The following is a 17484-nucleotide window of genomic DNA, read 5'->3' on the forward strand; positions in this document are numbered from 1 at the left end:
CAGCTCCCACTGCTGTCCATCAAGGTCAGCGAGCCAATGATGAGAGAGATGGGCAGGGGCCAAGCCACGGCTCCATGTCTGAATGGACACACAGAGCAGCTGCGCGGCTTGGGTGTTCCCCGTAGCAAACTGAGGGAAGGCCCAGGAACACTGGTGGGGGGACCCGAGAAGAGGAGGATCTGGGCTGCTCTATGCAAAGCCATTACACAGAGGAGGTAAGTATGACATGTTTGACTTTTATATCACTTTAAGAGGAGTAGTTTTCATTGTTGCAAACAGAGATTTACCAATGTGTGGGAAAATCTCTGTGCCCAGGACTATAAACATTCCCATTTCTATAGAGAATGTATTTTTCTCATACAAGATGTGTTCACCTCTCTGTGTTTTGCTGCACACTGTGCTCTCTATGTGTTCTGTGTGATCTCTTTTCTTCTTTAGGAGGGGCCATCAAACCTGTGGTGACCTTCACACCCAACTGGGGGAATATATTATACTATGACGATGTGACTCTAACATGTGATGTGCCGTCTACTGCACCAGAGGAGCCCCGGACCTATCACTGGTACAAAGATAAGAGACCAATACCTGGAGATCAACAGAGACTTCATATCATTAGATCTTCAGTATGGGAGGACAGTGGAGATTACCAGTGCCAGACCATCGGTGGTGATATCAGTGATCCCGTCTTCCTAAATGTTACAGAAAGTGAGTCGTCCATCTCATCTCCATCATTACAGATTGTTGGGTGTGAATAGAACAACCTAAAGTATCATTTTATTACATTTCAGATCACGTCATCCTGCAGAGACCTCCATCTGCCATCTATGAAGGAGACCCCCTGACTCTGAGATGTCATCATGTAATACATTTTACGGCAATAAACACAAAATTCTACAAGGATGATCAGGAGATACAATCATCGGAATCCGACTCCACATTCCATATTCCTAATATAATCAGGAGTCAGTCTGGACGGTACAAATGTACTAAACAAATACACCGCAATGATATTACAAATGTGGTGGAGCTCTCAGATGAATCCTTTATCTCTGTGAAAGGTAAATTAAAGTCCTACTTAAACTGTATCCTTAGAAATAGGAGAAAAAGGAGAGAAAGGGGCGCCTCTGGGTGCAGATTTTTTTAAAAGGTTTTATTTTCAGTGTAAAAAACATAAAATTTTGCACTCACATTTAGTAGGCAAAAAGTAAGCATTAAACACCAGGGGTCATCTGGTATATCTGATTTTTGGGACGTCAGCCCCTATTTATATCCTGAGTCCCCTGCATTTTTTTCTGATTCTGCCTGATGAAAGAGCGCGGTCGTCCGACAATCTCGACCCGCACGCTCAAGAAACGCGTCGCATACCCGCTGACGTCACAGCCCCGCGCCCTGGTCGTCTCTGCCTCCCAAGCCTCGTTTTGAAGACCGCACATCTCGTGTCCACCACAAGCCGGCTGCTTCATACAAAACACCTGCAGTGGACAGCATGTGAGAGGAACAGGAACAACGCGATGAGATGACAGATGTGGACCGGACCACTGGCTGACGTCCCAAAAATCTGATATACCAGATGACCCCTGGTGTTTAATGCTTACTTTTTGCCTACTAAATGTGAGTGCAAAATTTTATGTTTTTTACACTGAAAATAAAACCTTTTAAAAAAATCTGCACCCGGAGGCGCCCCTTTCTCTCCTTTTTCTCCTTTATCTACAGCAATCCAGGAGCTCAAGTTTCAGCTCTTTTAAGGTGGCAGCCCTGCATGCGGATCCATCCCCCCCTCCCCATCCCTTTTTCCCCTCCCCCTCTCCATGAACTAAAGAACATTTATTCCCTCCTTTTTTTGGTCTGGACAAAGTAGTGCATTCCCTGCACTCACCATATGTAACCTTATAGACTCCTTTTTTTCAAGTGGGAACCTAATATCTTTGATTTGCGCCAAATACTTGTCTTGTATCCTTAGAAATGTTGTTCTATAAGGAGGTATGGCCACCAGCTGGGTCCTCTCAGGAGAGAGAAGAAAATGACATTGCCACGGGGGTGTGGGTACCATCACAGTGCCGGTGTCCTATCATATACAGTCCACCATCGGATAGTGTCCGCTGTGTACTGCGCATGCAGTCCAGGTTCTATCCCCACCATCCAAGTGGACATAGACTTGGAATATAAAAGAGCCGAGTGCAGAGAGGCCGAGCCCAAAGCGTGGCAAGCAAAGCGAGCCCGCAAGGGGCCCTCTAATTTTCCCAACCCTATGTCCGCTTGGATGGTGGGGCTACCACCTCGACTCACGGCGCAGGCGCCGTTCATCTTCGGAGATTTTCTGAAGTTTTTTCTGCTCCGTACTGTGCATGCGCAGTACGGGGCGGACACTATATGATGGCAGGACACTATCTGCCAGAACACGGGATCGGCACATCGGGGGCCTGGACAAAGGACCTAGATGAGTATATTGGCTTTCATCAGGTAATGGGGGAGGGTAAAAAAAACTATATTATTATATTATTTTATATTATATAAATATATATTATATTTATATTTTTTTATGTACTTAATTATATAGCACCACCAATTGATGCAGCCATTTAATATGTACATTCACATCGTTCTCTGCCCCTAAGGAGCTTACAATCTAAAGTCCCTATCTCACATTCGTACATACGCATGCTAGGGCCAATTACCCTACCAGCAAACTCCAAGCAGGTAGTGCTGTGGTTGGGATTTTCAACGCTTCAGCCACCGGAAGGATTTACCCCCTTCCTGACCAGAGCACTTTTTGCAATTCGGCACTGCTTCGCTTTAGCTGACAATTGCGCAGTGGACGTGCGACGTTGCACCCAAACAAAATTGAGGTCCTTTTTTTCCCCACAAATAGAGTTTTCTTTTGGTGGTATTTGATCACCTCTGTGGTTTTTATTTTTTGCTATAATAAGTATCCCTAAAAATATATATAAATAAACAAATTTCTTCCTCAGTTTAGGCCGATGCGTATTCTTCTACATATTTTTGGTAAAACAAAAAATCGCAATAAGCCTATATTGATTGGTTTGCGCAAAAGTTATAGCTTCTACAATATAGGGGATAGTTTTAAGGCATTTTTATTATAATTTGTTTTTTTATTACTAGTAATGGCGGCGATCTGCGATTTTTTTTCGGGACTGCGACATTATGGCAGACACATCAGACACTTTTTAGCACTATTTTGGGATCATTGTCATTTATACAGCGACCAGTGCTATAAAAATGCATGTATGTGTAAATGTGTAAATGACACTGGCGGGGAAGGGGGTTAACACTAGGGGGTGATGAAGGGATTAAGTGTGTCCTAGGGAGATGTTCTAACTGTGGGGTGATGGGCTACCACTGACATGACAGCAATCACTGGTCCCAATGACAGGGTTCTCTGTCATATCACAAGGCAGAAGGGAGAAATGCCTTGTTAATCGTGGGCCGCCAGCTGACATCGAGTTCCTGGGATCCATGGGCACGATCCCACGGCGTGTGGCGGGCATGAGCGCACCCGATAGGTGGCAAATTCTAAGGGACGTACAGGTACTCCCATCTGCCTGCCTGTGCCTTTCTGCTGACGTAGAGCAGTTAGATAACGGCCCCAGTGCTGCCCGAGAAGTGCTAGATACCAGGGCCGGATTTACATCTCAGGAGCCTATAGGCAGAGAATTCTGAAGCACCCAAAAAAAACTAAAAACATAATGCCGCGTACACACGATTGGAAAATCCGCCAGCAAAAGACCAATGTGAGCTTTTGGTCGGAAAATGCGACCGTGTGTAGGCTCCATCGGACTTTTGCTGAGTTTCTGCCAGCAAAAGATTGAGAGCATGTTCTAAATTTTTCAGATAGAAAAAGTTCCGATCGTCCATGGCAATTCCGACGCGCAAAATTCCGATGCATGCTCGGAAACAATTTCGTGCATGCTCGGAAGCGTTGAACTTAATTTTCTCGGCTCGTCGTAGTGTTGTACGTCACCGCGTTCTTGATGGTCGAAAGTTCAGAGAACTTTTGTGTGACCCGTATGTATGCAAGCCAAGCTTGAGCGGCATTAGACCGGCTTTTTATATATATATATATATATATATATATATATAAATTGCCAAAAAGCTTTAGGAAAAGCTAAATTTAAGTTAAAAACACACTAAAGTAAATTTTAGGGCAAACTAACGCAATAAACTACCTACGTTTTTGGTAAAATATAAAATACGAGGTTGCAGGGAGTAAATATCCAACATGTCAAACCTTAAATTTACGTGCGCCCATGAAATGACAGTTTACGTTCATACATGCGTATATATATATGTTTTTTGGATATGGGATTTTATGTGCTTGGGGCATAACTTACATTTTTGGGCAAACCATTTTTTTCATCACGTAGGGGACAAAAAGTCCCCTATGAAATGATCTTTAGGTGACAGGTTTTCTTTCATGAGGCATACTGAGTCTAAATGTCCCCCAATGTCTCCTCTGGGCTCCACTGAATGTATTACAATGCAGATCACTCTGCAAAACATTACTTCCCGGCTATGCCAGCTGGGCAAAAAGTGACCACCCAGAAGTGGCGTCATACTCAAACACGTCACTTTCCAAGGAGAGGAGAGCTGTTGTGTGTCCGCTGTTCTCCCTCCCCTCCACCCAGACTACATGGCGGAGGTGCGCTCGGGTACCGACGCAATCGGGTGGAAGCGCAGCCACCCGAATGCTTCCACCTGACAGGCAGCAGCCACCGGTGTACTCAACCTTTCTGTTGTGTGTCTCTGTGTGCCACACAGAGAATGGAGAAGAAAAATAGCAGCAAAGAATTGTCTAAGGGTTTGAGAACAAAAATTGTGGAAAAGCTTGGACACTCTCAAGGTTTCAAGTCCATCTCCAGAGATCTTAATGTTCCTGTGTCCACAGTGTGCAACATTTTCAAGAAGTTTGCAGCCTATGGCACTGTAGATAATCTCCCGGGACATGGATGAAAGAGAAAAAAAATGATCAAAGATTGAAACAAAGGATTATTCAAATGGTGGATAAAGTACCTGGGTCAACTTCCAGACAAATTCAAGTTGAGTTTCAAGCACAGGGTTCAACTGTGTCAGCTCGCACTATACGGCACCATCTGAATGAAAAGGGATGCTATGGTAGGAGACCCAGGAGGACCCCACTGCTGACAAAGAAACTTAAAAAAGCCAGATTGGAGTTTGCCAAAACTTACCTGGGGAAGTCAAAATCCTTTTGGGAGACTGTGCTGTGGACAAACGAAACTAAATTACAGCTTTTTGGTAAAGCCCACAATTATACTGTTTTCAGAAAAATTAATTAGGCCTTTAAAAGGAAAGAATACAGTTCCTACAGTCAAACATAGTGGAGGTTCACTGATGCTTTGGGGTTGTGTTGCTGCTTCAGGCACTGGATGTCTTGTACGTGTGCATGACATTATGAAATCGGAAGGCTAACAAAGAATTCTGGGGTGCAATGTAAGGTCCAGTTTCAGAAAGTTGGGTGTCCGTCAGAGGTTATGGGTCCTACAGCAGGACAACGACCCAAAGCACACGTCAAAAAGCACCCAGAAATGGTTTAAGAATAAGTGCTGGAGAGTACTGAACTGGCCAGGCACTTCCAATCTGAAAGACCTGGAGCAGTTGGGGAATGAAGAATGGTTCAAAATTCCAGTAGAGAGGTTCAGTGATATTTTTTGGTTGCTTTGCTGCTTCAGGCACTGGATGTCTTGAACGTCTGCATGGCATTATGAAATCTGAAGGCTACCAAAGAATTCTGGGGTGCAATGTAAGGCCCAGTTTCAGAAAGTTGGGTCTCCGTCAGAGGTCATGGGTCCTACAGCAGGACAACGACCCGATGCACACGTCAAAAAGCACCCAGAAATGGTTTAAGACAAAGTGCTGGAGAGTACTGAACTGGCCAGGTCCTTCCAATCTGAAAGACCTGGAGCAGTTGGGGAATGAAGACTGGTTCAAAATTCCAGTAGAGAGGTTCAGTGATATTTTTTGGTTGCTTTGCTGCTTCAGGCACTGAATGTCTTGAATGTGTGCATGGCATTATGAAATCTGAAGGCTACCAAAGAATTCTGGGGTGCAATGTAAGGCCCAGTTTCAGAAAGTTGGGTCTCTGTCAGAGGTCATGGGTCCTACAGCAGGACAACGACCCGAAGCACACGTCAAAAAGCACCCAGAAATGGTTTAAGACAAAGCGCTGGAGAGTACTGAACTGGCCAGGAATGAGTCCAGATCTAAATCCCATAGAGCACCTGTGGAGAAATCTCAAAACAGCAGTGGGGAAAAGGGACCCTTCCAATCTGAAAGACCTGGAGCAGTTGGTGAATGAAGAATGGTTCAAAATTACAGTAGAGAGGTGTAAGAAACCCATTGATGGTTACAGGAAGCAATTGATTTCAGAAAAAGAAATGAGACCTCTAAATAAAAGAATACAGATCCTACAGTCAAACATGGTGGAGGTTCAGTGATATTTTTTGGTTGCTTTGCTGCTTCAGGCACTGGATGTCTTCACCGTGTGCATGGCATTATGAAATCTGAAGTCTACCAAAGAATTCTGGGGTGCAATATAAGGCCCAGTTTCAGAAAGTTGGGTTTCCGTCAGAGGTCATGGGTCCTACAGCAGGACAATGACCCAAAGCACACGTCAAAAAGCACCCAGAAATGGTTAAAGACAAAGCGCCGGAGAGTATTGAACTGGCCAGGAATGAGTCCAGATCTAAATCCCATAGACAGCCTGTGGAAAGATCTCAAAACAGCAGTGGGGAAAAGGGACCCTTCCAATCTGAAAGACCTGGAGCAGTTGGCGAAAGAAGAATGGTTCAAAATTCCAGTAGAGAGATGTAAGAAACCCATAGATGGTTACAGGATGTATACTCTGTATCCCAAAGGCTGCTTTTTTATTTTGAACATGTGACCAGCAGCAGAGGACTAGAAGCTCCTCCTGCTTATGTTTCCCTGCAGACAAGTTTGGTGACATCTGTATCTAGATAAGGAAAAAGTTTTTTTTAAATTAAATTAATTACGGTGCCATCGTCCACATACAAAAAAAAAGAATATAATGTAATATAAAGAGTGTGTGTTTAGTATCACTTTATGTTTCATTTATTTTGTGCGTTCTTTCATCTTTTTTCTCCGACCCCATTTATTATTCTTTAATATATTTCTTACAGAAAAAAAATTACCTGTAAAATTGGAAGTAATCGCTGCAGCCGTAATTGGGAGTCTTGTGCTCATTGTCATCTCTGCTGTTATTATCTGGCAATGTAAAAAAAGAAAAAGGGTTTCACATCCAGAGCCGCACCAAGCAATATTTACAACAGGTAATTGGTATTCCGTCACAGTGCCATTCTGAACGTTAATGATGGGCTGAATACCCCCCCACCCCCTCGGTTTGCTTCGCACCAGAACACCTGAACAGGGAAAACGTTTTTTAAATAGGTAAGGGGCGGAGTCACCTGGTGATGTCATCTGGTGGCTCCACCCCTTGAGATGTCACAGACTCAGCATGCACTGGTCAGTGATGTCACAAGGGGGCAGGGCCACGAGGTGACGTCACCATGTGGTCATGTCCCTTACCTATTTAAGAACTGAGGAGCAGGCATTCGGCGGTTAGCCTTCATTGTGGGCAGAATTGTTTTTTTCTTCTGGTCCAACGGTGCGGTGGGTGCCGTTATTTTTTTATTTTTTTTAAAGATTTTTATTTGCCAAATGTACATACAAAAAAATATAACATTGCACATCGTTTACATCTCTAGTTACAGCCATCAAAGGACAATCATCATACAAAGTTCTTTGGAGTAAACATCGAATAATCATGGATCTGCTAGTACAGATAGCGTTTTTTTTTTCTACAAACTACCAGTTGTCTTCTATAATTGCAATGTGAATTATTGTCAACCTATGGGCCGGTGTTATTGACGATGGATGTACATTGGTGGGGCCCTTTTTTTTAATAAAGGGATTGTCAAAAACGTACTGTTTTTATTTATTTTTAACACTTTTTCTTTTTGAATGAGTAGGGGATACAATGTACCGCCTACTCATTTATATAGGAGGGGGCCGGGAACAGCGGGCTCCAGATTCTGATAAGCCCTCTGCTAGGGATGAGCTTCGTGTTCGAGTCGAACGTACGTTCGACTCGAACATTGGCTGTTCGCCCGTTCGGCGAAATCCGAACATTTTGGTCCGTTCGCGTCAAATTCGTGTGGCGCTCACGGCTGGCTCATGATTGGCCAAGCATGCACTGTGACCCCGCATGCTTGGCCAATCGCAGCGCCAGCAGCGAGGAGAGCCATGATTGGCCACAGGCAGGATGCCTGTGGCCAATCATAGTTTAGGCTGTGTAGTGCACGCCCCACACTATATAAGGCCGCCAGCGGGGCGGCCTTGTGTAGTGTGTTGGCATCTGAAGCAGTGGGTGTACTGTGTACCTTCAACACAGTACACACCGATCGTTTTCAGGCGATTTTCGATCTTGCTGTTGTGTAGTGGTTGTTGTCTGCGTGCCCTGACCGCAGTATACACTGCTATATTCACCTCACCTATATAGCTAGTGATCTAGCTTTAATAATAGAGCTTGCAGTCAGTAGTGTTAGGAGATAGTGCGTGCTGTCTGCGTGCTCTGTACCCAGTACACACCGCTATATCCACCTACATAGCTGTTCTCTATTTGAGCCCACTTGCCATCTGCAGGAGTTATTGGAAGTTGTGTGTGCCTGAAGCACAGCACAGTATACATCTGTATATACCCCTTTATCTCTGCTGTTCTCTGGTTATTGTCTGCGTGCCCTGACCGCAGTATACACCGCTATATTCACCTCACCTATATAGCTAGTGATCTATCATTTATAATAGAGCTTGCAGTCAGTAGTGTTAGGAGATAGTGCGTGCTGTCTGCGTGCTCTGTACCCAGTACATACCGCTATATCCACCTACATAGCTGTTCTCTATTTGAACCCACTTGCCATCTGAGTTATTGGAAGTTGTGTGTGCCTCCAGCACAGCACAGTATACATCTGTATATACCCCTTTATCTCTGGTGTTCTATAATAAAGGCATCTGCAGGAGTTAGTGGGTGTTCTGTGTACCTTCAACACAGTACACACCGATTGTTTTCGGACGCTTTTCGATCTTGCTGTTGTGTAATGGTTGTTGTCTGCGTGCCCTGACCGCAGTATACACCGTTATATTCAACTCACCTATATAGCTAGTGTATTGCTCCGTCGAAATTTAGCTGTCCGAATTTCCGCCAGCCAAAAATTTATAGCAGGTTCTCAATTTTCCCAATGTAATAACTTTCTATCGGTTATTCCGATCGTGTGTATGCAATTCCGACATGCCAAAAATCACGCTTGCTCACATTCAACTACGAGACAGAAGCTGTTGGCTACTGGCTATTGAACTTCCTTTTCCTAGTCACGTTGTACGTGTTGTACGTTGCAGGTTGCAGTGTCGTGGCACCAGCACCAGTGCCTAAAGCCCAATTTTTCTGCCCCTGTTTAACAGGGGCGTTTAATTACAATTTTTGATGCAATGCTTTGCAGCAGGGCTAATTCCTGCAATAAAACAAGAGTATATGGCAGAGGTTGCAGTGTGGTGGCACCAGCACCAGTGCCTAAGGCCCAATTTTTCTGCCCCTGTTTAACAGGGGCGTTTAATTACAATTTTTGATGCAATGCTTTGCAGCAGGGCTAATTCCTGCAATAAAACTAGAGTATATGGCAGAGGTTGCAGTGTGGTGGCACCAGCACCACAACCACCAAAGGTCAATTTTTCTACCACTGTTCAACAATTGCATGTAATTACAATTCTTGATATAATCGTTCACAGCAGGGCGCTCCAGGGCCCACCAAGAGTCACTTTGAGGGCTTACAATGTTGTGGCAAAACCAACACCTTGTTCCGCCATTTCTGCAGAGCATATAGGGCAGGCCCCTACTTTCAAACATCCAACTTACAAACATCTCCTACTTGCAAACGGAAGGAGACAACAGCAAGTGAGATGAAAAAAGATGGACGACAAAACAAATTATACAGGGGTGATAACCCTTCCCTATGTTTTCCAAAAAGCTTAAAAATAGATTTTTTGACTGGAGCTACACTTTAAAAATGTACCAGTTGAAAATTACAAACAGATTCAACTTAACACAACAAACCTACACAGTCCCTGTCTTGTTTGCACCGCCTGTATACTGCTGTTCTGAGTATATAGGGCCTGGGGGCCACACGCATTTCCTTTTTTTAATATGGGTACAGGGTTCCCCTTAATATGCGTACAAGACCCAAATAGGCTGGTAATGGGCAGGGAGGGCTACCCATGCCATTTTTCTCAATGATTTTCAACCATATTGCAGGAACCAGATATAACATTAAAACCGCAAGCAGTTTTAAATGGTGTTATTTCCGTTTAATGTCATTTTGTGCAGGGACTTTTCTAATAACGGGAAACACGTGGCACTTCACAGGCATACTACAGACACCCCCCAGGCACCATATTTAAAGGAATATTTCACTTTTTTTTTTTCACTTTAATCGTCATTAAAATCAGTGCTCCCGCCAAAACGGCCATTTTTAAAAACATTTTAGGCATTGACCCATGTCCCCTGGGGCAGGAGCCAGGTCCCCAAACCCTTTTTAGGACAGTATCTTGCATATTAGCCGTTAAAATTAGCACATTTCATTTCGAACGTTCGAGTCCCATAGACTTCAATGGAGTTCTAACGTTCGTTCGAATTTGGGGTCCGTTCGAAAGTTCTGGTGCGAACCGAACCGGGGGGTGTTCGGCTCATCCCTACCCTCTGCCCACAAACTCCCACAACCACCACCCAGGGTTGCGGGGAAGGGGCCCTTGTCCCCATCAACATGGGGACAATGTGCTTTGGGGCAGGAGGGCAGAGCCCCCTGCCCCAAAGCACCCCTTTATGCTGAGGGCATGTGGCCTGGTATGGTTCAGGAAGGGGGGCGCTTGCTTCCCCTTCCCTTTTCTGGCCTGCCAGGCTGCATGCTCGGATAAGTGTCCGGTGTGGATTTAAGGGGGGACTCCTGACCATTTTGTTTTTAAATTTTGGCACGGGGGTTCCCTCAAAATCCATGCCAGACCAAATCCATGCAAAGTCAGTCAGCTGTCAGTATTGAAGCTCGCTGACAGCTGATGACTTGTCCGTTGTTAAGGATGAGGCGGCCGGCTTCCCAGCCCCACTTCTTGACAACTTATTGACTGTGCGCTTGGTGGGCGAACACGGAAAATGTGAGTGTTCGACAAACACTCAAATGGGCGATGTTCGGGCCGAACTTATGCTCGCCCCAAACCATTCACCCATCCCTACTGAACATACAAAGGCCAATGAACTTAAAGCAAGATTGTTTTGCCTATTAGAAGTTTTTAATGAATGAACTAGAGGTTCAGACTCCATTGTATTTATACAAGTGGACTTACAAAAATAAGGTTCTTTAGTTGTAATTTTTAAGTATAGTATACTAAATACCAAGACCTCTTTGTTGAAAAAGGCACATTTGGCTGGTTATATTTGCACAGTTACTTATGTAGCGGGGTCTCTTTAAGGACTATAAAACTACTGTTCCCAGAACCCCGCTGGTTCCCAGGATGTTTTGAGTTATGCCCCAGAGACTTATGGGGGAGGGCATATAAGGAGGGGGAGAGGCCTAGTTCTTTCTCTTTGGACACCCCCCCCTCTCCTAGCAAGAGGAGATCTGTGCTGAACTGCTGAGGCACAAGGCCTGAAGCCTGGGCCTTGTGCTCTTTTCCAAAGAGCTCTCTGCCAGCCTAGTTGCACCTGAGAGACATTTTCTCATTCCTTGCTGCAGTACACCAGAAGGATTGAAGACTGGGAGGTCGGTGGATTCCTGTTCCTAGACGAAAAAGCAGAGAAACCGGACTTGGACTTGTCCGGGTGGTGAGAGCTGTTTAAAGACAGATGCTTTATCTTTATTATTCGTTTGGATTACAAAGTTGTTCTTCAAGTGCACCACCGAAAGATTGCTAGCGAATATTGTTTTACTGGACTTCCATCTAGATCAGTCAGGCCTGACTGCATAGGTAGATAGTGCTGGGTGTTAGTTTACCCATGCGGGGAAGTAGCTGAAAAAGGGCAGCGTTAGAGTTGCATAGCAATACTTTATTGTGCTGATTACTCTGTTTATCTTTATTACTGGTTACTGCAGGGACCTGCTTATGTGTTGCAAACCAAATGTTCAATTCATGTTATTCCTTTTATAAAACAACAAGTAAAGTCAGTTATATACTTTCAAAGATTGTCTATGAGCTTGAGTTACCCACGCACGCACACACACATATTTAGAGTATAAGTGATTTAATGTGTATTGCTAGATACTAACTGTGCCAGAGTGGGTAGTGCAGATTGCCGGGGGGTTGGCGGAGCTGTGCTCAGGACCCAAACCAAACTTGCGGCCCTCTTAAGTGAGGGTATCGCTATACTTATAAATGGTTACCACGAGTTTACTGCACTAAAGAATATGAACTTTGTATTTAAATTATTTAAAAAAGGTCTAGTTTATGAACACAATAAAGTTTAGCTTAAGGGGAACAAATACGTTTGTATACTAAGGTCATGAAAAAAAAAACCTAAAAATTACTATGTTCAGTGTCCACTAATCCAAGCAACCAATCCCATGGCTTTTGTCATCAGTGCAGAAGGATTATCATGATTAAAGAAGGCAACTGATTGGCATGGCTCATTTCATTTTGGATATTACCCTTTCCCTTGTGAAATAGAAAAACACATATGGTCTTGGCCAACCACATCAACACCACATCCCAAAAATAGGAAATAGGAAAAAAAAAAATGTAGAACTGCTGGGACTTTAAAGGTGTTGGAACCCCCTCAGTTTAATTATCAGACAACGTTCATTAGGTTTGGGAAATCTTTATTGTATACAACAATTTATGACAACAAGGGTATAAATCAGCCTTTCTCAACCTTTTCAACACAGAGGAACCCTTGAAATAGTTCTCCAGTCTTGAGGAACCCCTGCTAAATATTAGGACTCTACAACTCATGATACATTAGTGTGATGGTCAGTGAGAAGATTGGTCATTACACTTGTGGTCATTGGGAAGAATTACCTCTTTACAGAGAGCTAAAAAGATCAATGGTGTCGGTGGAAACTTATCTGAGAGGCAGAAATTGCCCAATGCCGAAGGAACCCCTACAACCTCTGGAGGAACCCTGGTTGAGATAAAAACACAGTAAATGACATATCAAAGCTAGACATGTGCAAAAAGAAAAAATTTGTTTAGTTTCGTTTCATTTTAATTCTTTAATTCGTTAATTTCGTTTAGTTATATTCGTTAACTTCCTTAAATTCGTTTTCGGATTTCGTTTAGTTTTCTACCGAATTCGAAAAATCGGCCACATTCGAAATAATTTCAACATGATTCGATATTATTTCAACCGCATTCGAAATGATTTCAACATGATTCGAAATGATTTCAACCGGCATTCGAAAATATTTTGTGACCCGACTTTAGGGCCATGTATCTCAGGGAAATTTGGATATGTTGTAGTGCTAGTACTATTGTGTTTGCATACCAAATTTGGGGTTTCTAGCACCAAGTGACCCCGAGATATGTGGCCCCAAAATCGGGTCGCAAAAAAATTTCGAATGCGGTTGAAATAATGTCGAATCATGTTGAAATAATTACGAATGTGGTTGAAATAATTTCGAATCATGTTGAAATCATTTAGTACTTCGGCTCAAATACAATACAACACCCTTCTAACTCAGTTCTCAGGAATGCACTTTGCCAGTAATCCAACCTCCAGTAAAAAATTAATTAGCTGATTGGACTATAAGATTTACTTTGAGCTGACCTTTTGTTTCATTAGATCTTTAAAGAATTACCGAATCATGTAGAATTCATTCAAATTCATTCGTTATATTTCTTTCGTATTCGTTGTAATTCGTTATTTTTTTTATTCGGACATTCGGATGCATCCGAATGTCCAAAAGATGCAAAATTCGGCCGAATTTCGATTCGAAGATATGCCCACATAATAGATATTCATAGAACATATTCATCATTTTCATAGCATTTTGATTATATATTACATATGTTGAACATATTAACTTACAAAAATAGATTGAGATTCAGGATCCAAACAAGGGGTCGAACTTAATGTGACAGATCCCCAAGCTAGCCAAAACAAGAGGAGTTTGATCGATCAGCATATCCCACCGAATGGGGGAACCCATCGCCCCCAACAAGGTGAGAAGAAACGGCGCCAATCCCACTATTAAGAATATTAAGCTTTTCCCTTGTGAAACCATATTGATTGATGAAATGCCTGTCTTTAAATGTGGTTGCTAACTTGAGGGCCGCTTGGGGGTTGGGATGTGCTCTTTACTAATGTCTCCTGGTAGTATATATATATATATATATATATATATATATATATATATATATATATATATTCACTATATATATATATATATATATATATATATATATACACACTATATATATATATACCGTATATATATATATATATACATATATACATATATATATATATATATATATATATATATATATATATATATATATATATATATATATATATATATATACATATATATATATATATATACATATATATATATATATATATATATATACACACACACATATATATCATTTTTTATTTTTTTTTATTGTTAAAACTTCCACCAAAAAACATCTACTAAAACTTTTTTCATCTATAAAATAGATATTTTCAATAAACAATAGTAAGAAAAACTTCAATCTAGGTGTGTTTCTTTTTAAAACCATTTGCCACACATGTAAATAGTAAATCTGAAAAAGATACCCAAATCAGTGCAAATCTGAGATAAGTGTAAAAAAAAATCTTTACAACCATGGAAATCAGACAGTTTGGTTCGAAAAACATCTTGACAGTCCTGAGACAAAAGTTTGCATTTCATATTTGAAGGGTATGTGTACTTGATCAAGTAGGAATTACGTTTCATGCCATTTTAATGTCTTCTATTTTCTTATTAAGAAATCACAAATAAACCTCCAGAAAATAACGCGGACCCCGATTCACAAGATGTCTACTACACCTACCTAGATATAATTCATGTTCCCAAAGGTTAGTTGTCAAATTTTGTGACAGTGCTGTATTCGTCAAAGCCTATCAATGTAAATATCGAAATTATATTTCGACGGAATGAGTTGAATCCTCCATTTGTTACTGAATTATGGAAATGTATAACGTGTACCTCATGCAGGTCTTGTTGTCATCATCATAAGCTTATTTTATATTGATGAATGTAATTAAACAGACTTTACTTGCAGTAGCTCTAATCCTTAATCAAATGTTGAATCAAAGGACTATGATTATCAAAGTAATTTTTAGTCTTCTAATTCAGTGGCTTTCAACCGCTGGGCCCTGGCCCATTTCCAGACCGTGGCCTTCCTTCTCCTGGGCTAGTTGCAAATCCCTTAAACTCCCATAGTGCCTCCCAGCTCCCATAGTGCTCCCTACCCTCCCATAGTGGCCCCTACCCTCCCATAGTGGACCCTACCCTCCCATAGTGCTCCCTACCCTCCCATAGTGGCCCCTACCCTCCCATAGTGGACCCTACCCTCCCATAGTGGCCCAGAGTTCCACCAGGCCCCCTGGGAGCCCTAAGCCTCCACAGTCTATCCCATCCTCCCACAATGTTCCCGCTCTCCCCAGCTTGGTGCAGAGAAACCAGACCCCCATATTCCCCACAATCTTCAACATTTTCTGACAGTGCTCCACAGCTTCTTTCAAACATAAATACAGTAGATGATAAATGATATATTACTCCAGGTGACACTGAGGGTGCACATATAAGTGTACTGTGCCTCACCCCTAAATATATTAGAGAACCAACAATAACCAAAAGGAAAACATGGACTTTGTAGGTAACAATATATAAAAATGAACAAATGTTATCAAGTTTCATCTTAAAACATTATTACAAATCATACAATGTATTGATTTCAAACCTGAGTAGTTGGTGGTAACTGCGGGTCATACAGGCATCTAAAGAGGAGCACATTGAGGACAATGAAGATGCTTCAACTATAGAGGGACCCAAGACAGTGGCGTGGGACGAAACAGCCTGGTAGTGTTCTGCTCTACATATTTTGCGAGTGGTCGCTTCTTCAGGAGCTTGAAAATACTTTCTAGATGAAACATGTACAATAAGAATACACAGATACATAAGTCGTCTTGTAATTATCAGTATCACAACCAAAGGTATGGCAAACTTATAAAAACTCCATGAAGGGAAAAGACCTAGATACCAAGAGGGGCATGGGATTACACCAATACCAGGCACTGAGGCGAATGTGGAGACATGTATATTATTGGAGACAATGATATAAGGATAGAACATACCAACTAAAGTTATAAATGACTTCCAAAAAAGCTATGAACTAGGTCTGTCTGTATAAGAGTAATATTGTCTACTCACATAATATATGAGAAACCCTAATGCCTCGTACACACGATCGGACTTTCCGACAACAAAACCGTGGATTTTTGTTCGAAGGTTGTTGGCTTCAACTTGCCGTGCATACACATGGTCACACAAATTTTGGCCAACAATTACGGACATTACGTAGTGGCTTGACCGTTGGCTTGTTCCTGTTTACCTGCTTGATCTTATGCCCTGTGTACGACCCTGCCTTGTTCAATTGACTTTGCTGCTGCTTGCTTTCCTGTGCATGAACTCCAGCCTGGCTCCTGACACTGCTTCTGGTTCTCCCTGCTGCACGATCTCATCTGGTACTTCCGAGGTACCCTTGCCTAGCAGTCGACCCTGCTCATCAGCTGCCTACCAGTGGACTTCTCTTCTCCACCTCAGCTTGCCGCAGCCAGCGACCCCTGCCGCTTTGAGTATACCTCTCCCTGTGCCCCCTTCAGGGGGCACTCTGCACTTAGTCACGAGTAAAAGCCCTCCCAGAATTTCAGCCTCCAACCAGGTGCGTGATATTGGGTCTTTACACCATCCATCCAACCAAAATGGTCAGAGCCCCCAAAAGGTTTAGATATATGTACAAAGAGTTTTCAAAGACGAGTCTTGGATGGTAAAATAGAAATGACTAGGAATGGTTAAATATCCAATTGTGCAGTTTCCGATTATGTTGTTCTAATTTAAACATACCGCCTTGCCGTTACTTGTAAGGGTTGCCCACTAGTGATGGACGAACTTCCGACGGGACGTTTCGCGAACGCGAAACGCGAACGGACACAAACGTTCGCGAAAACGACCGTTCGCCGCGGGCTCCATTGACTTCAATGGGAGGCGAATTTCGCAAACCTTTAGGTCGAATTTGCGGCCACGGGGTAATTATTAGGGGGTAGCACGTAGTCCCACCACCTGGACAATAGCATAATACATGTATGAGGTGAATTTGGGATCGATAACTACAAGCATTTTTTTTTTATTTGGGAAATTGTTCTGACAA

The 17484-nt window shown here is 42.6% G+C and overlaps 1 protein-coding gene across 1 annotated transcript in view; it reads left to right on the plus strand.

The window, feature by feature from the left end:
• LOC143942674 (low affinity immunoglobulin gamma Fc region receptor II-like) overlaps nucleotides 1-17484 on the plus strand; it is a 33544-nt gene that overhangs the window by 5822 nt on the left and 10238 nt on the right. The window contains exons 3-6 of the mRNA XM_077464053.1: nucleotides 439-705; nucleotides 789-1058; nucleotides 7173-7322; nucleotides 15041-15130. Coding sequence (XP_077320179.1) covers nucleotides 439-705; nucleotides 789-1058; nucleotides 7173-7322; nucleotides 15041-15130 — 777 coding nt within the window. The remainder of the gene's footprint in view (nucleotides 1-438; nucleotides 706-788; nucleotides 1059-7172; nucleotides 7323-15040; nucleotides 15131-17484) is intronic.

The sequence above is a fragment of the Lithobates pipiens genome, unplaced genomic scaffold (assembly GCF_037356315.1).
Source record: "Lithobates pipiens isolate NorthernLeopardFrog02 unplaced genomic scaffold, aLitPip1_a1.2 Scaffold_30, whole genome shotgun sequence".
Classification (NCBI taxonomy): domain Eukaryota; kingdom Metazoa; phylum Chordata; class Amphibia; order Anura; family Ranidae; genus Lithobates; species Lithobates pipiens.